The 22,626-nt window shown below is 42.9% G+C and overlaps 1 protein-coding gene across 4 annotated transcripts in view; it reads left to right on the top strand.

Moving 5' to 3' along the window:
* Window positions 1–21,994, top strand: part of ZFYVE16 (zinc finger FYVE-type containing 16) — a 25,734-nt gene extending 3,740 nt beyond the window's left edge. For 2 of the 4 annotated variants that reach the window (XM_041426635.1, XM_041426636.1), the window contains exons 2-18: window positions 2,064–2,172; window positions 2,357–4,515; window positions 7,434–7,530; window positions 8,412–8,588; window positions 9,387–9,535; window positions 11,462–11,837; window positions 12,447–12,569; window positions 12,664–12,819; window positions 13,409–13,633; window positions 14,905–14,987; window positions 17,457–17,561; window positions 17,976–18,126; window positions 18,295–18,375; window positions 18,906–19,068; window positions 19,420–19,525; window positions 19,931–20,095; window positions 20,356–21,994. In XM_041426635.1, coding sequence (XP_041282569.1) covers window positions 2,103–2,172; window positions 2,357–4,515; window positions 7,434–7,530; window positions 8,412–8,588; window positions 9,387–9,535; window positions 11,462–11,837; window positions 12,447–12,569; window positions 12,664–12,819; window positions 13,409–13,633; window positions 14,905–14,987; window positions 17,457–17,561; window positions 17,976–18,126; window positions 18,295–18,375; window positions 18,906–19,068; window positions 19,420–19,525; window positions 19,931–20,095; window positions 20,356–20,517 — 4,548 coding nt within the window. In that variant the 5' untranslated portion in view covers window positions 2,064–2,102 and the 3' untranslated portion in view covers window positions 20,518–21,994. The remainder of the gene's footprint in view (window positions 1–2,063; window positions 2,173–2,356; window positions 4,516–7,433; window positions 7,531–8,411; window positions 8,589–9,386; window positions 9,536–11,461; window positions 11,838–12,446; window positions 12,570–12,663; window positions 12,820–13,408; window positions 13,634–14,904; window positions 14,988–17,456; window positions 17,562–17,975; window positions 18,127–18,294; window positions 18,376–18,905; window positions 19,069–19,419; window positions 19,526–19,930; window positions 20,096–20,355) is intronic. The other 2 variants (XM_041426637.1, XM_041426639.1) reach the window with 1 other exon arrangement.
* The last annotated feature ends 632 nt before the right edge of the window (window positions 21,995–22,626 follow it).

Genomic DNA, 22,626 nt, shown 5'->3' on the forward strand with positions numbered 1-22,626 from the left:
GAGACTAGTGGGCCAATGCTGTACAGCAATACAATCAATCTACCCTGCTAATTAGCATTATAATCTAAAAATAGATACTGTTGTCATCTAATAATGCCCTTATGCTTAAATCAGAATTTGTTTGTGTGTCTCTCAAGAGTGCAACACAGTGAATATTCCCTAGGCCTTTTCAAGTGAAAGACAAAGGTAGATGAAATAATTGCTTGCCTCTTGTCCGTATGTTTTCCAAACGGTGAAGGTTTTTGTTATTTATAAGCTTCTGTTGTTATTGATACCTGTGATAAGTGGTGAGGTTGTATAATAAATACCTACAGAGGACACAAACCGGCATTTACGCATCCTCTGAAGCCCGGTTTCCTTGTAACCCTTCAATATTTCTTGTTTATGTGGTCTATCTGAGTATTGACTGCCCGCAGGTACGTGCTTTAGGGACGGGGTCTGTACTTTGATGCCTCTCAGTGAATCACCAAAAGCTGTTAATCGTGTAAGGCTCTTAATTGAAACAACTTCCAGTTCATGTTGCCGCGTCCCCCTTGCCGGGAGGTCGTGACTGCTCCGGGAAGGAGCCGTGTTCAGATGGGTGAGGAGAAGGGACACTGAGTCTGTGCTGGCTGCTCTTCCAGCCCTCCAGACAGCAGCCAGAGACTTGTATTAGAGTGCAGCCTGAGGACCTGGCTGTGACTCACTGCTGGCCACGGGTATCCCAGCACTGGCATATCCAGGTTGTTCATTTTTTGTGAAAAACGCCAATCACTTGTGTCAAAATTTTAACGGTTTCGTAGTGATAAAGATAAAATAGTTATAAAAATATAAAATGGTAATACAAACTAGAGCAGTAAGAATTTGGACAATCAGAGTTAGGGCAATAAAAAAACAAAGAATTATGAATGTTCCTCTTGAAAACGTGGCTCACTAACTCTTAAAAGCAATAGCCTGTTGCATATTCATGTATCACATACGAGATTCAAAAATTCTTTTCAAACAAAGGCTGTTTTCTGGTTATTGTCAACTTCCCCCCCTCATCTTATAAATCAGTCATTTTGGTCCCCACCAAATCTGGTGTTTCCGGATAAGGGGGCAATAATTCTTCTCTTGAGGATTTTGGTGTCTTGTTTCTGTTATCTCTGTGTGAAGAATTTCTTGAGCTATTTAGAAAAAGTATCTTACGTCGCATAGTTTCTATTTTAATATTATGTTATAGCCTAAAACTATGTTTAAGACACTACTGAAAAGGATTAATACAGCATAACTTTCTAACATAACACATATAATAATAATTTTAATATTTGCAAAAAGCCAGTCGTATAATACGCATTTTTCACAATTTTGGCGTACGTATAGGCACAAAGTACTGCGTTACTGTATGGGTGTTCAGCCATTGAAGAAGATGTGCAGTTGGAAAGCAATTCTGAGTGACCAAAAAGGCATAAAATTGAGTGGCTGGAAAGGTTCATTAAACAAATAAACCAGGGTGTTTTGCAGTGGGGAATGTGATTGATAAATAAATAGCTTTCTGATGACCTGGTAAGTCTATAATAAGAGTTTAATGTTCTTGGGGTCTCAGAAGTATGGTTATTTGTATGTTTTAAGTAGAACAGAAATAATGATCTTAATTACCATGTTGGATTTTTAATTTATATTATTTGCACAGTTCAGTTGTGTTGAAAGGTAATGATAACCTATTTTGTTTTTTGCCTGTGAGCTGTGTGCCATGAAGTGTTTATGGGGTCAGACTAGAAGATTCTAATATTCCTTCTGGTTTTAAACTTTCTGACATTGTAATGCCATAGCAGATGCTTTTTTTGTTTTTGATAAGTAGTCTCAATTCTTCAGTTTGAAGTGAATTTGGAGGTGTATTGTTTTTAGTGCTGAGTACACTGAGCATATCCAGAATACTTAGAGGCTGCAGCCCTGATTGTGCTTAGTTTTTGTTTACATGGAGAGAGAACCAAGTATTAATAAAAATAAAAAAAAAACCCTCATATGAACTGCTGTCTAATATGACCACTTGGACTTTGTAAACCAAAAATGCTTTGAATTAAATGCTGTGTTTTTCTCTGTAGGTTTAAGAAGGCTAAAGCTTCACTAGAACTGTGACTAGAATGGACAGTTACTTTAAAGCTGCAGTCTGTGACTTGGACAAACTGCTTGATGAATTTGAGCAGAATACAGGTTGGTTTCTGCACTGCCTTTTCAGTGGAAGTACATGGTCAAATGACTGTTACCATGGAGTTTGAAAGTAGCATCTGCTAAGTAAAAGCTTGTATTGATGAATAGATGGGGTTGAGAGGGAGTACACTGTGGAAAGAGAGGAGTCTTGTAAACTTTGCTTTTGATCTCTTCTTGCTTAAAATAGATGAATGTGAGTGCTTCAGAACACCTCAAAATCCATACGACTCAAAGCTCTCCTCAGTCCTGGATTGCTTAGAGCATGCACAGCCCACAGCAGAGCTGCCAGAGGATCCTGCTGGATGTCTTGCCCCAGAGGAGAGCTCTCTCTGTGCCCCTGCAGGCACAAGTGATGTGCTCAGCTTCTCACCACCCAGGGAGAAGGGTGTTGCTGGGCCTGACCTCTTGTCCAGTGTGGACAGCAGTTCCCTAAATGAAGTTCAGGCTTTGAGCCTGGGAAGGTGTAGCGTGCCTGTGTGTGATCTTGTCAACGACACAGCAAATTTAATCCCCTCCGTGGCCGCTCCAGAAGGGGCTCAGGAGCTGCCCCAGGATGGGCTCCAGTGCAGCCAGGGGCCCGCTGGCTGTGGCATGCCTTGTGTCCCCATTGCTGTTTGTGTGACTTCACCTGGCCCCTGCAGTGGGGCTGCCAGCACGCAGCAGAGTGATGGGGACTCGGTGTTGCAAGACTCGGGGCATCTTGCAACAGAACAAATTAATAATTTTGCTTTAAAACCAGAGAGCTACGCTGCAGGAACAGTCCTGGGTCTGTGTGATGGTCAACACAGGACAGAACCTGTGAAGTGCAATGAAGTACTCACCTACCCTGGACAAACTCCTGCCCTGGATACTGAATGTGTCACTGTAACATCACAGAGCTGGAATGCACACGGTCCCAAAGATGAGGAAGCCTGTGAAAAACTGCCTTTAGAACCACAAGAGAACAGTGCATGCTCTGTGGCAAGCAAAGAAGTGTATGGAGGAAATGCCATAGGAAAGGCAGACCCAAACGATGGGAGTAATGCTGATTCCATGCCTTCAGATCTGCCAAAGAGGCATCCCTTGCACAACAGCAATGCAACAGTACCTGGAAATTGCGTCTTACCAGACTCCTCGTGTCAAATAGGAGCTGAAGTAGAATTGGAAAAGAAAAGCACAGAAGAGAATGTAGATAGTGAAGAACGTAATAGCAGTGAGATACCAAGCAGTGTTTTCAGTTCGTGTATGTCAGCTGAGGATGTCCAGACGTCTCTGTCTTGTCTTTCCCTTCCTGTGTCCGTGTGTGGTTCATTAGCTGTAACAGAAGAAAAGGTTAATCTTCTACCTCAAAATGCTGTGCCAGAGGCTATTAATGATACTGTAACTGTTCATGCTGGAGACTCTAAAACTCCTCTCCCTGGCAGGGAATCCTCTGAAGATACTAGCTGGCATGAGCAAGAAGATGTAGCTGAAATCAGTGACAGTGTTGCAGAAGAAAGTGGAGATGGAGAGAAGTACAGTACTGAGAATACAATTGGTGATAGTGATTCTCAGCAAATCCAGGCTTTTGCTTCTGCTTTTCTAGACCTTGGAGCTGAGCCATATGGTGTTGGTGAAGACACTTTTTATGATGAGAGCATGAGCTCTGTTATGGCTGACTTCACTGTGGAGGAGAATGTTATTAAAAGTGATATTCTAATAAGCGACGCTGAGCTTGATGATTTCTTGTATGGACAAAGTCTGCAGTGCAGTGTGTCAAAGTCTTCAGGCAACGATGGTAACTTGGTGGAAGCTGATGGAGATGGAGGGAGTTTAACAGATCTGAACAACCTGGATTTCACTGAGGTCAGTGAAGAGCTTATGCAGACAGAACTGGAGGAGATAACGAGCATTAATAGTAACCTTAAAGCATCTCTTTCTGACAATGAAGTGGAAGCTGCAGCAGAGGTCAGCAAGTCTCAAAGTCACAGCATGGCTGAGCGTGGCAGTGAAGCTCTGGCTTCTGATGTTTGTATTAAAGGTGCAAGACCAAAGCAGTTGCTTGACCTTTCCCAAGGAGCTCCTGGTCAGAAACAACTGAATAGAACAAATGTACTTGAAAGAGAAAACCAGGAATGTGGTTCTGTTAGCTCAGAAGCTCCCCTGTCAGACACCAGTGTAAGTGTTGGTGATACTGACCCTGGGGAAGGCATCTCTGAGGCTGGAGGAAATCAAACATCTGAAAGCACTGAGCCACGTAAAGCACCTGCAGCTCTGTCGTGGAAACAGCCCCTGTGGGTCCCAGACTCAGAGGCACCCAACTGCATGAACTGCCAGGCCAAGTTCACCTTCACAAAGAGAAGACACCACTGCCGAGCCTGTGGGAAGGTGAGGTACTGGGGAGGGGTCCTGTGCTGCCACAGGAAAAGGCATCACCAAGATAGAGAAGGGAAAGAATATTGACAGAAGTTCTCTAGGCTCAAAGTACTTTATTTAACAAAGACCAGGTTTTATTTTCCCTCCACAGGAACCTAAAGACTGTTGGAAAAGACTGATGCTAATTAAGAAACATACAACCTTTTTTGTGAAAATTGTGATTAAACTGAAGTACAAAGTGTGTTCTTATCTGCCATTGCTGGCTAGGTTAGTGTGTTTTGCATAGAGTAGGGGAGATGAGATGATGGGCTAATTCATCATAATCATATTGAATCAGCCCCTTATGGAGCTTTTAACTTAAGTATTTATGTTCAAAAAAATGGAGGTGGTGATGATGAGAATCCAGTGTTTTCACACGTCATTATAACTGTAGGGCACTGCCCATGAACCTGAAGGAATTGTGTTTTTTCAGGAGCTGTAGCAGCAGCACCAATGCAAAAAGATTTATGTGTCTTCCAGTGTGTTTAGATATATCATCTTCTAAGGAACTCGTATCAGGGGGAAAGTGTGTGATTCACCAACAAAGTGAGTAATTGCAGAACTTTTTTCCAGCCTGACATCTTCTACAGAGAGTAAATGATGCCAAAGCTAATACTCAGTTCAGAATTCCCTTGGGATCAGCTGTGGCTTGCACTAGTGCATAAATGGAAATGCTAGCAGTATTAGTGACCTCACTGTTCAGTGTTGCTCTGTAAGCTCTAAGGATCAAGAGACACAACAAAGCCTAGTGTCTACTAAATTTTTGCATCTCCAGTGTTAAGCACCACCTGGAAAGGCGCGGTAGTTTTTTATTTCCACCTCTCTTCAAGCACTGTGTATTCAAAGCATGCTGCTGATTTACTCAGCTGCCACCAGTGTGAACTGAAATGCAGGTGTGAATTGAGGTGTCCAGGAAATGAAAAACTCCTTGTGCTGGGCTGGCAGCCATTGAACTTACGGCCAGAATATCCTGGTGAGATTTTGTGGTTGTATAAAGCACAGTCCTTCAGAGTGGGTTCTGTTTTGGTCATAAGACTGACAGACTTCAGGGTCCTGTTTTACATGTGCTGTGAAGTCATCTTGTCTAGAGATGGGGATGGGAGACCCTTCACAGCCCAGTGCTGCTGACAGCTGTGAGGGTCAGCTGAGGGGCTCTTGGCAGAGCAGCAGTGTAATTAGGGAGCATCACAGTGTCTCTTTATTAGGAGAGGGAGTGAAGGCAGCATGAGTTGTCCAAACCTCACAGATATGGGAGTGCTGTGCAATTACAGCTTTTCTGAATGTGCAACTTAACTTTCTGCTTCTTAAGACTTTCTGTCTTTTTAATAGCAACTTCTTTTGTCTTAAAAAATCCCAAATCAGACATTCCTTGTGAAGCTGTTGTTTGGGAACTAAGGGAAAACCGTTTGGAATTCACAGTTGTTCTCTATGGACTGTTCTAGAAGACAATTGTATGGATTGCCATAGCTCTTTTTTCATCAATGAAAATAGCAACACTTGTGGACTCTTGGCAGAGGGAAGAGTGAAGTTAGTGGTTCCTGTTTTCTCTCCCCTCTGCAGCCCTCACAAGGCCAAGCAGCTTTGCAGTTCCACCTGCACACCAGTCCAGGTGTTTGCCTCTTGCTGTGGAACCCTTCTTCTTCCCAGTTCAACCAGGACCTGCTTGTTTGCTCAACAGCCTGCTACTCACCTCCTTTCTGCTGTCCCTTAGTTTGCCTTCACCTTCTAGGTGCATTAGGATTAATCCTCGTGCAATCCCCTGCAGGTCCCAGTGTCACCAAGGGTGTGAGGAGAACACTCCTTGCTGGGGATTGTGCTGCTTGGCATTTAAACCCTGAAGTGGATTATAACTGATTAGCAATTAATCCTCATCAGTTGCATTCTTAACATACATACTGAGCATGCATGTTTCCTGTTGAGGTAGATTACCTGTGGCACTAATCCAGAAGCAGCTGGAATAGTTTCTTTTTTTACCTCATATTACTGCTTTTGCTGTGACTTTTCCTGCATGGAGGAGTTCATTGTAATAACTTTCTTTTTTCCTATGCCACTGCTGTTTGGGATTTCCCTCCCCCCTTGCCCCCCTGCCTTGTTCCACTTTGTTTTTCTTGATTGGGAGCAATTAGGAGTAGAGAACACCTTTAGAGGTTTCAGAAGACCTTTTGTAAAGGGTCCAGAGCCTGCATGTAGCTAAAAATGGTGTGACTCATTAAAAACTTGCAGATCATCCTTGGAAGAACATAAGGGGAAAGTGACAAAAGCTCCAGATATTTATGGCAACTCTTGCAAAAAACCAGCTATTCTAAAAACTTAATTCTTTAAATGAGATTGTGTAGATATTGTCCAGGCTAATGAGACACACTTTCCCCCCTGTTTCTGCTTAAAAATAGACAGGATGTGTACACTCCTCTGCTTAAAAATAGACAGGATGTGTACACTGTTGGAATAGAAGAGCATATTCTGTTCTTCCAAAGCAGCTTCCTGAAGCTGTGGTGAGCACACAGGGCTGCAGAGATGGTCCTAAAGCACAGAGCAAGTCCCAGCTCTTGGCCCTGGCACTGCTGGCTCGTGTGAAATACATATGGCAGGATCACAGGCAGGATTGAGAAGAATTTGGGATAGGTGGTGCAACCTGAAACTCTTTTCATCACTTCAGAGAAGAATTTTATTATAATTTCAGTCAGGTCCTCCGTGTTGCTGCTTTCTGCTGGGTGTGTATTGTGGGGTTTGTTGTTGTTATTCCTTTTTTTGTTTTCTGAGGATTTCTTTGTCAGGAATTAAGATGCAGGCTTGAATACATGGCTGCAGATGGTTTAGAATAAAGCAAGTGTATTTTCTTACTCACTGTGCAATATGTCTATAATATTTAATGCAATCCTTTCCTGATTCAGGTTTTTTGTGGTAGCTGTTGCAAACGAAAATGCAAACTGCAATACATGGAGAAGGAAGCAAGGGTCTGCACTGGCTGTTATGATGATATTAATAAAGGTAAAGAGGTTTTTTTTAGTAATTGCAGTAATCATTGAACTATCTCTTTAACCTTTATTCTTCTTGGGGATCTTGATTACTTTATTTGGCTTAGGTTTTCCTATTTCTGAGATGGAGGATAAAGAGAGCAATTGTTCCTTAGATTCCAGTTCTTATTTTGAACTTTGAGTCTTGAGTTGTTTGGTATTTTTTACTAAAAGAAAAAAAAAAGAAAAAAAGAAAAAAAAAAAAAAAAGTAGATTTTAACTCCGTAGGACTAAGTATAAAGTTACAGAGGAATACAATTTGAGTCATCTGTGACAGGAATCTAGCAGAAGTTTTTCTCCCTCCACAGGAGCCCTGTGCATGTTTAAAGCCCACATCCCTCTTGTTCTCACATGTTTGCCCACTCTGTGTTGTTTCCTGTCCTGGTGTTTTTACAAGTCACTTACCAGGGCTGCAGTAGATGACTCATCAGATAGCCTTTTCTCAACAGGAAGCTAACCATGGATGCTTCTGAGAACATCAGGAGAAGCAGTGGAGGTCCTGTTGATGAGTATGTAAATAACAAGCTGAAAACTTGTCAGATTTTTAATGGGCATCTGAGTGGAGCTCAGCCTGACAGATGTGACACGTGTTTGCCCCAAGGGTCACAGTGAGATAGTCACTGCAATGCTGCCAGGAGGACAAGGGGAGGACCCTTTATCTCATGAGAAATGAGGCAATTACGCAGGTAGAAAATAAATCAAAATTTTCTTCCATACAACAGTTTCAGTGTTTATTTTCCATAGCTAGACCACAAACTGTACATTGCCTCTGCCAGAAAACCCCCACCCACCTACAGTACTGCAAATGAAAGTTAATCAATTGTGAGATCTTAAAAACTAACCACATTATTTTAGCACAGGCATTTGAAAGGATGATGAGTCCAACTGGTCCTGTCCCCAATTCCAGTGTCTCCTCTGAGCATTCTTCAGCTGTTCCACCTGTAGAGGAGGCCCAGACTCCCGGGGGTGCCAGCTCTCCTTCACCATCTGCACTGTTGCCTATCTCAGCACTTAAACAACCTGGTCCTGAAGGTACAGATCCTCAGTATAACACACATCTAACACTGTGAGAGTCTCTCTGGAAAGAGCTGCAAGCTGCTTGTCACATCTGGGATTTATAGTTGGTGTTTTTTGTGTGAAACAGGAACACTCTGAATGGAAGCACTTTCACTTCCCAGTTTTGGTGCCAGGCCCCAGCTGGTCCTAAATCTCCATTTATGAAAAGTGGGTGTTACTTTTGTCATTGCCCTCTGTGTTTACATTGTAAATCTTTTTATGTAGCTGTTCATTTTATAATTTTACATATATTGGGAGATCTCTGGCTTGTACTGCCAGTCTTTGAGTGAAAACAAAAAGTGGCTGTTCAGGGAGAAGTTACAAGGGGAGAGCAAAGCTTCATTCTCTGTCTAAATACAAATGATTAGTGGCTAACTAGTATCTTGGTTCCACTTTTTTTAAACATCTGACCTTTTCAAAGAAAACACATTGTTAAACAAAATGACAGATCAACTTTTTTTAGAGTGTGTTCCATCTTTTAGGTGTGATATGCATTTCATTCTTATGTCACTACGGAGGGGTGATTGAGGAAGTATCCTTCTGTAGTATTAATAATTTATTTAATACGAGATTTAACTGTAGCAGGGCAGCTTCCTGTGCCACTCAGAGGTTACGTTGCCTGACTGGAGACTGGCTAATGCCAACCTGTGCTTTGTTCCAGTGAACAGAGTCTCTGTCCATGTGGTGGGGAGAAGGGGCTTCATTTCTGTCCCCCTCAGTGCTGGAGCGCTGCAACTCGCGATAATACGGGGTTTTTGTTCTCACCTGTCACAGGGCTGTGCTCCAGAGAGCAGAAGAGGGTTTGGTTTGCAGATGGTATTCTGCCAAACGGGGAAGTGGCAGACACAGCAAAGCTGTCCTCAGGAGCAAAGAGGTCTCAGGAGTGCAGCCCAGAGAACCCAGACCTGCCCGAGACGCCCACGGTAGGAGTCGGGATTGTTCAGCTGCACGAATTACCTGTTGGGAGACCTCTGCTTGCCAGGGATGGGGCCCTTACACACCATGGCTTCTGAGTCACTGCCTTTGCAATCAGAGACAACGTTTTTGGCAAGGCTGTGAAGTCCTTGGATTGAAAAACATTGCAGTAATTTTCAATTTGAGTAAAACCGAGCAAAGTTTTCAAAGCAGAACCTTGTTTTGTTTGAGGTCTCTGTGTACTTAAAAACTGATATGGCTGAAAATTTGCCAAAGCAGTTTTTTCAGTACACAGTATTTGATGAACCACTTTTGTGAAGGTGACCTCAGCCACAGTTCTTAAGGCTGTCATTAGCAACATGCTTATAGTAAAAGCTTGTGGTTGTTTATTTTTATTTCCAGTGGCCTGTTATATTGTATTTTATATACATTATTTAATCCATCAGGTTTTATATATATTTATATATCAGTTTATATGTATATTATATAATCTATCTGTTTCCCTGCTGGATTAGACTAACCAGCTTGCTTAGTGCCCTGCAATTACAGGGCATTATAGGGTGCAACAAAATCTGTGTATTGCTTTTCGTGTGAGCTAATGCTGAACTGAGAGGGGGATTGGTTTTCTAATCATGAGCCACATGCATACTAGTGAATGAACTGCACTTTAAAAGAGAAGTCCAAAGAAGAGGTGTAAGTTTGCTGTGGGAAGGTTCCTTAGGTGAAACCTTTTTAAGGTGAAACTGTCTCAAGTATTAACTTAAATTCCATGATTCTCACAGCACTCACGAGTTTTTAAAATACATTGCTAAAGCTAAAAAACCAGGTCATTATTATTTGTATATAGAGAATCTGAACACTTAACAGATGTTTAGCATTTAAATCAGCTTTTACTCATGAAGAACTGTAGTAATCAAATAAAAAAAAGGGTAAAGTAAACAAAAGATACAGCCTGTCTCTCATTTTGGGGAAAGAGTAGGATGTTTGCACTTGGAGAAGATGGGCAATGTCTAAAACTAACAGCAGCATGAACAAAGTGAGTGGAAGACAGTTAGTTGATAGTTCTCCTGTGCAGCCTCAGAAGCTCAGACAAAACCAGCACAGTGCAGCTCTGAAGCAAAGGCAGCACAAAATCCTGGAAGTGCTGCCACAGGCTGTGTGCAGGGCAAAAATGCCACGTGGCATGTTTGGTATGAAACACCCACAAGCAGATTCAGGGAAGAAGTCTGTTCTTACCCAATTTATCCTTGGTTTTTTCTGCGTTTTTGTGGAGTCTTCCCTTAGGAGTTAGTGGCTTTTTTAAATTTTGTGGCAGCATATTTGTTAAATGGAGGATTTGCTGGAAGCTGATGGGACACCAGCAGAAGTGCTACAGGACAAGCATAAATTTGTCAGGTTTTTTCTTGTTGTATGGACAAAGTCTTCCCTCTGGATATAGGATGCAAGGCCAAAGAAAGATAATGTGCATCTCTGTTTTTGTGGGAGGGGTCTTGGGGGATTGGTTTTTTTCCATTTTATTTTTCATGACAGCTGACATCCCAGCGTGCCTGTGTTCATGGCTTGTCATACCTGTCTTGCTGGGGGAGCAGTGTGGGACTCCAAGCTAGAAATTAGTCAGACTGAGCAAAGCTACATTCAGCTATTAGTGGAATAGTAGAAATAGTGTAGGGATGTTTGCAGCATGCAACTGCTGATGCAGTTTGTGTTACCAAACAAATATATTAACTATGCATCTTCACCCATGTAACTCCTAAATGAAAAAAAAGAGGAGGATCCAGGAGAGATTTGATGGCTTTCTTTTTTCTGATTAGGAGGAAATGTATTCTCAACTTCTGTGACAGAATTCATTCTCTTTTTGCTTCTAGAATACTAATAATGAAAGTTTAGCTGGTTATGAGGCAGCGTAGATTATTTTTGTTATTTCTTCCTCACAGGCTGCAGACCCAAAGGAAGATGACCTGGTAACTGACGCAAATCAAAAACCGACGGAAGAAGTAGATAAGATGAGAAAAAAGGAGGAATTTCATCCTTCTGTCCCATCAGATGGTGCACAGCAGGCCACTGCAGGCCAGAGAGAGGTGACACCTAGTTACAGCTCTGTCACTGGAGGGACTGAAGAGTGTTCCCCTGCAGCAGCAGAGAGGAGCAGTCCCAGTTCAGAGGGTCAGGGCACACGGGCTGTGCCTGTCTCTGCCTCAAGCTACAGAGCACTGTGTGGGGTAGAAAACCGGGTGCGACGAGAGATCAGCCTTCTTCCTGATGGTGATCAGCTGCCACCACTTCTGCTTGCACTGGGTGGAAAAGGGAAAGGTAAAGTCTGCTAACATCTTGAGAAAATTGTTGATATGTACTCACAGAATCCTAGAATTGTTTGGGTTGGAAGGGACGTTAAGCTCATCCAGTGCCACCCTCTGCCATAGGCAGGGACATCTTCCACTATCCCAGATTTGTAAATACAGACTCATCTGTAAATACAGACTCAAAACATTGTATTTTATTGTAATTCTCATGTAATTTATTTGTTCCATACTGGATTGGTGGGTGATGACTGTGCACTTTTAACAAGATCAGTATGTTATGAGAAGAAAGGGTCACCACTTAATGGCATGGTGGTGGTGGCTGTGCTCATCAGAGGTACCTGGCAGAATCAGGTGTGGATGAGGAGTCAGCACACGTTCAGTCATGGATTTCCAGAGGAAGGGTAGCCCTGGTTTGCACCTTTCTTAGAAGCTGCTGCTTCAGTTCTCTATGTTCCTTGAATCTTAGGGTAAGCTGTTCCCTGGTTGATCTGTAGCTATTCAAATCTTGGGAATAACCACCGGGGTAGGAGGATGGGATGACTGTGTCATACAGTGAACTGATTCTTGGTTTGGGTCATTGGCTGGTATTTTGAACTTAATCATGTCTCAATTTATTTAGATATGCTGGTGGAGGAACGTCCATTTCACCAAAAGGTCGCCTTGCTGCTTGGGGAAGGAGGTCCTAATCCATTGACTTTTATTCTAAATGCAAACTTGCTTGTCAATGTGAAGCTAATAACATGTAAGTATTGCACATTTTCTTTTCCATTAAAGTAAACCTTTTTTTTTGTTCTGTCTTTAAAACAGCATTACTGTGGTATCTTATCTTTTTAAAGATTCCTCAGAAAAGTGCTGGTGCTTCTCAACAAATGGACTGCATGGTTTGGGTCAGGCAGAAATTGTCATTCTGTTGCAGCGTTTGCCAGATGAAGATGTTTTCCCTAGTGAAATATTCAAATTATTTCTTGACATCTATAAAGATGCAATGAAAGGTGTGTCATTTTAATGTCTAACTTTTTCTTGTGTAGAATAATCTTGCTGATCTTTAAAACCTAAAGTTGATACGTAATTTTTCTTGAATTATTTGTCTAAGGATTCTGTTGAAAGAGCTTGCAGTGTTAGACTAGAGTTCTAAATAACAGAAACAAATGAATTTATGCTTGTTTCATATACTTCTGTAAACATCCTGTTTGCAGGTTTTTTTGTTGTTTAGTCATATTGTGGTGGAGAGTCTGGGTATGAGCCCTGAGTCTATGGTTTTCAGGACACCTGGCACTTCATTTTTAGAAGTACAGTGAGGAAAAATGTAAATATTTTAGGTCTGTTGCTCAAAACTCATCAGTTGCTGTGTTTAGGACTTTAGGCACTTGTTTGGAGAAACTAACTGTCATAGTCAGGTTCATTTGGTGATGAAGGACAGGGCTGGTATTCTGTGGGTTGGATGCCTGGCAGACTGCAGGAGGATGTGAGGGGAGTGGTGGGCTGGCAGGTCTGTCAGAGCTCACTGCCTAGAGCAGTTCTCTTGGCACAGAGGTGAGAGTGACCCAGCTCTGCAAACACTCTCCATTCCTCTTTCTACAGGAAGGTTCATAAGAAATATGGAGAACATTACTTTTACTGAAAACTTTCTCAGCAACAAAGAGCATGGAGGATTTCTGTTTGTTTCACCAACTTTTCAGCAACTTGATGATCAGATTCTACCAGATAACCCTTTTCTTTGTGGCATTCTTATCCATAAGTTGGAAATACCCTGGGCAAAAGTGTTTCCAATCCGTTTGATGTTGAGATTGGGAGCAGAATATGGGGGTAAGTTTTAATGGTATCAGTAGCTGCATAAATGTAAAGTTCCCTTTGGAAAATACAAGTCGTTTTTAGACAAGCAAGCTATTTAAAAATCACCTTTGCAGTATTTTATATTACACTTGGATAAGCCAAACATGTGAAGCCACCTGGGAATGTCCACTGTCCTGCTAGACTTCTTTGATTTTTTCTTTTTTTTCCTCTGAGCAGATGAGAAAGCTAAGAAACCAAAACTGACAGTAAAATATAAAGGGGTTTTTTTTTGTTGCAGGAGAAAGGTTTGAAGGGATGCTTACAAGCCCAGTTTATAACTCTGATAAAATGGTTATTACAATTAAATTATTGGGGTTAAGTGTATTGGCAAAACATTACTGCCTCATAAACTGAATAAAGGTATTGATAACTTAAAAGGATAACTTACTAATACAGTGGAAACATCTAGACATGTAAAAAGGCTGTAGCCCACCATTGTAGAAGCTGCAAGTCCATAAATGTGAGAAATGGATTTGTGAAGGGTTCTCCAAACCTGACTGGCTCATACAGTTGTGTCCCTGTGTGTGCAAACTCTGAGATAAGGTGTGCTGACTTAGCAAGGCCATGGAATAGAGATGACACTGTTGAGAGAGAGATTGAACCAGAGGAAAGTTTAAAACGATGGCCTTGCAAACAGACCAGATATTTTGGAGAATTGTAACTGTGAAAGATGCATTGCAGCAAGACCACGTGGGGTAAAATCATGGGTGTTTGGTGTCAGGAGTGTTAGAAGCATTGTGTGGCTACAGCTAACAGGCTGAAAAACATCTATAAGGCATGTAACCAGGAAATAAGTTGGTTTCTGATAGAATGGCATTGAATTTTACATCTCTTATGTCTCACCCTTTAACGAGACTGCAATGGAATAAAATCTTTTGAAATGCCTCTCAGTTGCCCCGTCTGTGTAAAGCTGGGAATTATCATCTGTGCATGGACTTCTGGAGCCCACAGTGGACCTCTACCAGCCAGATCCTGTCTGTGTGGTGACCAGGGTGGCAGTGCTTTGTTGTTGTTCTTTTTCTGACAAACCACTTGCTGAGTTTGGCTTTTTTAACCAGTTTTTTCAGGTATAACCATGGTGGGGAGAACCACACAGTGGCTGAGAATTAGAGCGGGGCTCTCCTTCCTTTGGCTGGTCAGTTATTGAGATTTAGAGACAGCTTATAGCTGGAAAAACCTACAGAACTACAGGAATAGCAAGTTTTAGAGTTGCTGGTAGGTAAATATGGTCTTTTTCTTCCTAGCCTATCCAACTCCTGTGGTAAGTGTCAGGCACCGGGAGCCGCTCTTCGGAGACATTGGACACACGATTATGAACCTGCTTGCTGTGAGTAGATGCTTCATTACCTGCCCTTCCTGTAGGAATCAAAATTACCTCCAGACAAAATCAAAATATCCACCAAACAAATGCTGAATCCTGAAAGCAGAGCTGACGTTTCTGTTCTTCATACTTGACTTAAAACTTATGAGAGAGTTAAAAAAGCAGTTTGTTTCACCTTGTATTGTTATGCATTAGTTCTGGTAGTGAAAAAAGGCTTTTAATGAGGGAGATGTTGGCATTTGCCCTGATGCTAGTAGTCATCATTGTTCAGGTGCATTTCTCTTTTCCAAGCATCATTGTGGTGCAGGGATTCTGGTCTTAAATCTGACAGTTTTAAGTGTGAACAAACACTTGACAGGCAGATGCTGTAGACTAACTGCAGTACTAGTTGCTTTGTCAGACAAACTTAACCTTGCCACAGTTATTCAGCCTGACTGTGTTTTGTGAAGAACTTTGTGGCAAAATTTTAAGTCTGGAATTCATGCCATTTCCTGTGGAAGCTTGCCCTCTGTTAACCAAATGATTTGATTTCAGATTAGAGTAAGCCTGTGTTCCTGACCAGTAACCTTCCTCTTCTGGTACTCACATAGAACTTCCAGCACTTTCCATCCCAGCATTCAGGGCAGGGCCGTGGAAAGCAGAGCAGGTCTCACTTGGGCAATCACTACATCCTCTCCTGGGTCTGGAGACCATCGTAGCTGAGATGAAACTGGGCTCTTTGCCCCTTTTTTCCTTTTTGCCAGCACAGGTGTGCAGGCCACTGCGTAAGGGATCAGCCAGAGGAGGAGCCCCATCCAAGACCAGCAGGTTTCCTGCTCCTGTAGGAGCCCCCCACTGTAATCCAGGAGCCAGCTCCCAGCCTCACTGCTGCTGTGCCAATGTGTAGCTGCACCCTTGTCGGGGTCCGCTCTTGTGTGTCTCTGCCCCGACACGGGGACAGTGGTTCTGGGCGGCCGCGGTTGCGAAGGATGAGTCTGCACTCTCAGATTCTCGGTCTTCAGTTCTGTTTATTATCTCTTATCTACAAAGTTTTCTCTCTGCCCAGCCGAGGTCCGCTCAGCAGGACAGTCGAGTGCACTCTCCCCCGCCCACAGGGCGGCTGTGTCTTTTATAGTAAAAATTACGTGTGACATATTTACCTTTATTTCCCAATACTATTCACCCTTATAGACAAGTGTACCTTCACCATGAACCAATCCCCAAGTGCCAACATCACCACACAAAATGGAAGACATGAAGAAGGAAGAAGAACACAGGACCACGCCCTGAATCCTCCATCTTGCCTTCATGACCCCCCTGTACCTATTTTTCTAAAATTTATATTTCCCTCCATAAATGTACCATTCACACCCAAGAAGCTCTCATTTCCTCCCTCACAGGTTCTTCTCCTTTTGATGGATCGAAATCCAACCACCAAACCCTTTTGGCAGCATTCCAGGGTTTCCGAGCCCCCCAGGGGCTCCCCTGGTGTCTCTGCACATCCACAGTGATGTGCTGAGATCCCACACACCCTCAGGCTTTGGGCAGCCTTGCTGCTGTGCTGCTGCTGGGTGGGGTTTCTGTGGAGCTCCTTTTCAGGTGGATCAGTGTGGCTCGGTTCCCCTTCGTGGCTGTGCCAGCCTGAAGCAGGCAGGGGCAGTATGTGCTGCTTGCAGGGGTTTCAGTCACTGCGTGGCTGCAGAATGTTCTCAGCGTGGTGCCTTGGCACCTGGGGTGCAAATGCCCAGAGCCTGTCCCCTCACAAGTGGCTGGGGCAAAGGGCACCTGTGATTTGCATCCTTAGGCTGGATGCCTGTTCCATGGAAACCTTAGTGCATGGAGATGTTTTCCAAATACCCTTCTTGCTGCAGCTGTGCTGGTGGAGGGAGGCACTGATTGCCTGGCTCAGCTGGTGAAAAGAGCCTCTTCTTCTTTTTTTTCCAGCTGAAGTAGTAAAAGCAAATGAGACCATTTCATGGCTAATGTTGTTCTGGAAATAAACAGAATTTTGCCCACGTGGGTGAGGTGATGGGAGATTACTTCTGTCACAGAAAGGGATAAGAAACTGCACTATTTAATCTGTAAATCAACAAGTTAGAGCTGTAGGGGACAGGTTGTGAGCCTGCAAACAAACTCATCTAGATGGTGGCTTCCATGCTTCACTTTTCTGTCAGAGAGGGAGGATGTGGAAGTTTTTCTCTCCCTAAATCACTGGGATTGTAATGTGAATGAAGTAGCCATAGAGTAAATAACCCACTGGTTAATAGAGCGAATTTGTCAGTGCTCTGAATTTATAAATACATTCACTGAGATGCCTGTCACATACACCTGGTGGGCAAAAAGGGATCCCTAAGTCTTCAGCCACTCTAAATACTACCATTTTTTGAAAGTCCTACAGATGTATTTAGAGCACCTTCATCTAGGTGATGAAGGTAAGGGAAAGGTAAGAAAACAGGACTTCATTGTCTGCTAACATAAATACTTTGTCTGTTGTAGGACCTTAGAAATTACAAGTATACTTTGCATACCATAGACAACCTGTTTGTCCATGTGGAAATGGGTAGAAGCTGTATTAAAATACCTCTGAGGAAGTACAATGAGGTGAGTGCACCCATCTTAGCTTTCTAATCCAAGCTGCTTTAGTCTTCCACGTTTTGTATAACACCAGTCACACCTCTACCATCAGCTCTTGGAAAAAAGCCTCCCTGAACTTCATTATACTGACCTAAATGTGTAATGGGAAGGGCATGCAATTACCTGAGCACACGCTTCCTTCTGTGATTCACTGGAAGGTGGATAATGAGGAGCTGAGATTTAGGATGGCTGTTAAGTACTGAAAGATCTGCAGTTTCCTCAAAATCTTCCAGCATGTTTTCAAATACTCCCTCCTTCAGATTTCCTGGTTGTGATGTTTTGCTTGGTAATTTAAAAAAATTAAAAACCCAAACAAACAACAACGAAAAAAACCCCTCTTGGTGAGATTTATCAGTGTAATGACAAAGGTTGCGTTGACAGGTGATGAAGGTGATCAATTCCTCTAACGAACACGTAATCAGCATTGGAGCCAGTTTCAATACTGAGGCCGACTCTCACCTGGTGTGTGTGCAGAACAAGCAGGGCCTCTATCACACCCAGGCCATCAGTGCCACGGGACAGCCCAGGGAAGGTAAGAGCTCTGGGGGACAGAAATCTCATTTCTACAGCAGAAGTGGAAGTTCAGTCTTAAGCTGCATGCAAAATGCATCTCTGGTGTCACGTGAAATTGTGTTTAATGTCAGTTATGACTGACTGGAGTTACACAAAGTGGTGCTGACTTCCTTCCTACTTTGTCTAGTTACAGGTGCAAGTTTTGTGGTGTTTAATGGAGCCCTAAAAACATCCTCAGGATTTTTAGCTAAATCCAGTATAGTTGAAGGTAAGAATTTTGTTCTGTTCTACTCCTAAGAGACTTAAAAAGGAAAAAAAAAATAGCAGCAAGGTCTTGTGTAAGGTCTTTATACCTCAGCAAGCTAAATATTTCTTTTCAGGTTTTTAAATTTTGTATGAAACCTATTGCAAAGAAATGCTGCATAAAAATACATGATAGGTCACCTACTTGTTTTAAAACATTCAGATTTAAACTCTGTTTAATCAGTGCAGGTCTTTCCTTTGTGGAAGTATTTTCATTGCCATACTGCTGAAATACATGTATTGGCACATATATGCAAAAAAATTTCAAAAATTAACTTAAAAGTTATCTTTGAGTTTGAGTTCTGTTGACAAAATAGGTTTTCCTCCTCTTTCATTTAACATTTAGTGCTGTAGGTGGGGCCTGGAGTACTTTTGTGCATTTATTAATTAGCTGTAGGAGATGGTTGGTCTCAGTAGAATTTAAGCCAAGATTCTATAAGAAGCTGTGCTGCTTTTTGTGTGGATAAAGTGGAATTTTAACTGTTTTTCCTCTAGATGGGCTAATGGTACAAATAACACGAGAAACAATGGAAAGTCTACGTCAGGCATTAAGAGACAAGAAAGACTTCAAAATAACCTGTGGACAAGTGGATGCAGGGGATGCGAAAGAATATGTAGATATTTGCTGGGTGGAAAATGAAGAGAAAACCAACAAAGGGCTACCAAAGCCAGACATCTGAGAGATGTTTTGCTCTCAGTGTTCAAATATCTCCCTTCAGTTTTTTGAAATTAGTCTGATGTATTCTTGTGACAGAAAGTGCTTGATACCAAAGATGGTATGTAGTGTCTTACACCTGCAAGATTAGGTTTCTGTTAATGCTGTTAGTTCCCTGTTTAGGATATTTCCTTTTGTACCATCTGTATTTTCATAGTGCAAGTCCTGTATTGTACTTTGTTGTAAAGGTGTTTAAATAGCCTTAAAGGATGGGTAAATATTGTTTCATAGAAGTTACTGTATCTATACTATAAGTGTTGTTTAAATTACTGATCACACTGTTGTTTTTTGTAGAATTTTAAGCCCAGTTGATGGAAAATCAATGGAAGGAACTCTGAGTGAAAAAGCACCACTATACAGAGGCTTCGAAAGAGAGGGAAAAGCTATGAAGTGCACTGAAGTTAGTGAATTACATAGTTCTTGAGCCTCCTTAATTAATTTTTGAATGTTTAAGTGGTAATGTGATGGTAGTAAGTGATCCTGTTAAAATGAGCTGATTTTATGTGTAGCCATCCTGCCAGGCAGAGTGTTCTCTGCAGCTGCTTGGTGAGTTTACACACTTGTCATTTCTCTCCTCTGGAAAAGACTCAAGGCTGTTGGCAGTGACAGCTCTGTGAATGCCTAATGCAGGCATTCCCATGGTTCCTGAAGTGTTTTGATTGTGTGGATTCAATGCTCAGGTGCTTTGCCAGCAGACAAGCATCAAACCTTCCTCTGTTTGGTGTTACGTGCTCCTGAACTACCCTTGTTCCTAACTTTGGGATGTAGCAGGCTGCTGACTGCCCTTCCCTTTCTCTGATCTCAGGTGTACCATTTTGTAAAGGATCATGAACTCTCCAGTGCTGTTCCTCACCAGTTTGCAAAAGAGATTGCCATTGCCTGCAGCACTGCTCTTTGCCCTCACCTGAAAACCTTGAAAAATAACGGGATGAATAAGATAGGACTCAGAGTTTCCATTGACTCAGACATGGTAAGCTTTCAGCTTTTATTGCACACTCTCCATTTCCACTGAAGGTACCTTGCCTTGTAAATACCTTGGCTCTCTCCAGGAATGTTCAGAGTTTTGTCCTACCCACGATCCAGGCTGAGGATGACATGTGGGGAAGAAGCTGTCTTAGTCATTAATTTCCCACTGAAAGCTGAAATATTCTTTTACTGTTATACAGCACGTTTTGCATAGTCTTGTTAATGCAAGCAGTGTTAATTAATATCAGTATGTTTCCCTCCTAGGTTGAATACTTAGCAGGATCGGGAGGGCTCCTTCTTCCACAGAGCTACCTGAACGACTTGGACAGTGCTCTGATTCCTGTGATTCACAGTGGAATGTCAGATCCTACAGCTCTGCCACTGAAAATGGAATTAGTGTTTTTCATCATAGAACACCTGTCTTGATGAGGCTGATTACATACTGACTTGCTAGATCTGAACACCAAAGTTGTAATGCTACAAACACTAGAAATGTTAAAGTTTCTAAACCTTTTATGTTTCAAAAGCTTTTCAAAATGTTTTCTTAAAGCCCCTCAGATCCTCTCTGCTTCCTCTACCACAAAACACTTAGTCTGTGTCATGAAGTTCTGAAGGTTGACACTTAACACAGGTGCAGAAGAGTGCAGGTTCTGTTACTCTCACACAGTGGCAGCACTTGCAGGTGCAGTGTGACTCCAAGTCACAGCATTTGCCTCTTGCCCTCACACCAGTGTGCTGCTAAAGCTGCTGGGGTCCCGTGTGAGCTCTGCAGGAGCTGAGCACTGGAGCAGGGCTGCCCAAAACTGAGTGGATGGACACCTCACTGAGGGCCTTAACCTGGGGATGTGATGCTGGTGCTTCAGGAACATATGCTCTCAATGTTTTATAGAGTAACTGTTTTCTTTCTTGTATTTATAAGGATTTGTCTAACTTAAATGGATGCTATTTTTATAAAACGTGCTTTTTTTTCTTTACTCTGTTCAGAATTCCATACACAATTTGACCTTTCAAGGATTAGGAAAAAACAGATTACCCTTGATGTAATCTACATGTAGCAATAACTCAGACAAGAATTCTGCAGTATTTTTTCTGCTCCTGTCTACTGCTTTTGCCACAATTTAGTAGCCACCTTTGTTTTCAGGGAGAACAGATGTATTAAGTCTGGATTTTCACAAACAGGTTGATTCTAGTGGAAGGTGTCCCTGCCTGTGGCAGGTGGGGTTGGGACTCTTTAAAGTCCCTTCCAACCCAAACAGTTCTAGGATTTTTAGTATACCTGAGGTTCTTGCATAGGATGTATTTTTTATACTGGGTCATTTAGATCTATTTATGTATTTGTGATGCATGTGATTTGTACTGAGGTTCATCAAACTGCAGTTGGGGTTTGGTAGCAGCCACACAACTGCTTGTGGAGAACAGAACCAAAACTAAGTATATACAAGATCTATATTGTTTTCAGTAAAAATGCTGGTACAATTTTATAATGAGAGTATTAAAACTTGGATGCCTTCTTGATGATAATAGGGGATATTTTATGTTTTTGTATCAAAAACAATTTGTAATTTAACCTAATCTGCTCTGCTGTTATCTGTGCTTTAACACTCCAGTCCTGGAAGGGTTCAGGCGTTGAGATCTTACCCTGGATGGAGCTGAGCTGCATTTCAGCCTCTGTGCTGACTTCTGAGAAGGAGAAGGGCTGAACCCACGCCCAGTATGAACAAAAACGTGTCCTTGTTGAAAACAAGCTGCACCCAGGCCCTTGAGGGATCTGAGCACGAGGCTGAAGAGTGTTTTGGGTCTGTGACAGGGTCAGGGCACCTGAAGGAACAGCTGCCTCTTGGCACTTAACCTCTACTAACTCCTTTGCAGTAATGATCAATAAAGTTAACTACAGTGCTTGCAACCTTCCGCCTCTTACTTGTAATGAAACAGAGACAGATTTGGAATGTGTGTGTCCTGTCTCTGCAGCTTCTGGGACTCCTGATGTTGCCCCAAAAATGGGATTCATTCCTCAGCGAGCAGCAGCCAGCAGTGACACCCTGCAGAGGACACCGGAGGCAGCCGCTCCAGCCCAGCCCTGCCCTCTCCCTGCCCTCACTGGCGTTCCTGGCACAAAGACAGAGCCGGGGCTGTGTGCCTGCAGGGCTGGGTCTGCTGCTGCCCTCAGCATCTCCACGAGGCTGCCAGGCATGCAGGGCTTGCGCCAACATCCTGATTTCTCACACAAAGCCACAGAATTAATGCGGTTGGAAAATCCCTCCCAGCCCATCCAGTCCCAGCTGTGCCCCATCCCCACGCTGTCCCCAGCCCAGGGCTCTGAGTGCCACCTCCAGGGATGGGCACTCCAGACCCCCCTGGGCAGTGCCAGACCTGAGCCCCCTTTCCATGGGGAAATTCCTGCTGTGCCCACCCTGAGCCTGCCCTGGCCCGGCTCAGGACTGCGTTCTCTCGATTTGACTGCCTCCAGTGCCACGGCGTTCGGAGCCCCGGCTGTCCGTGTCCGCGGGCTGCAGCCGCTCCCTGTCCGCGCCTCGG

Source organism: Onychostruthus taczanowskii, unplaced genomic scaffold (genome assembly GCF_017590055.1).
Source record: "Onychostruthus taczanowskii isolate IOZ18803 unplaced genomic scaffold, ASM1759005v1 scaffold92, whole genome shotgun sequence".
NCBI lineage: Eukaryota > Metazoa > Chordata > Aves > Passeriformes > Passeridae > Onychostruthus > Onychostruthus taczanowskii.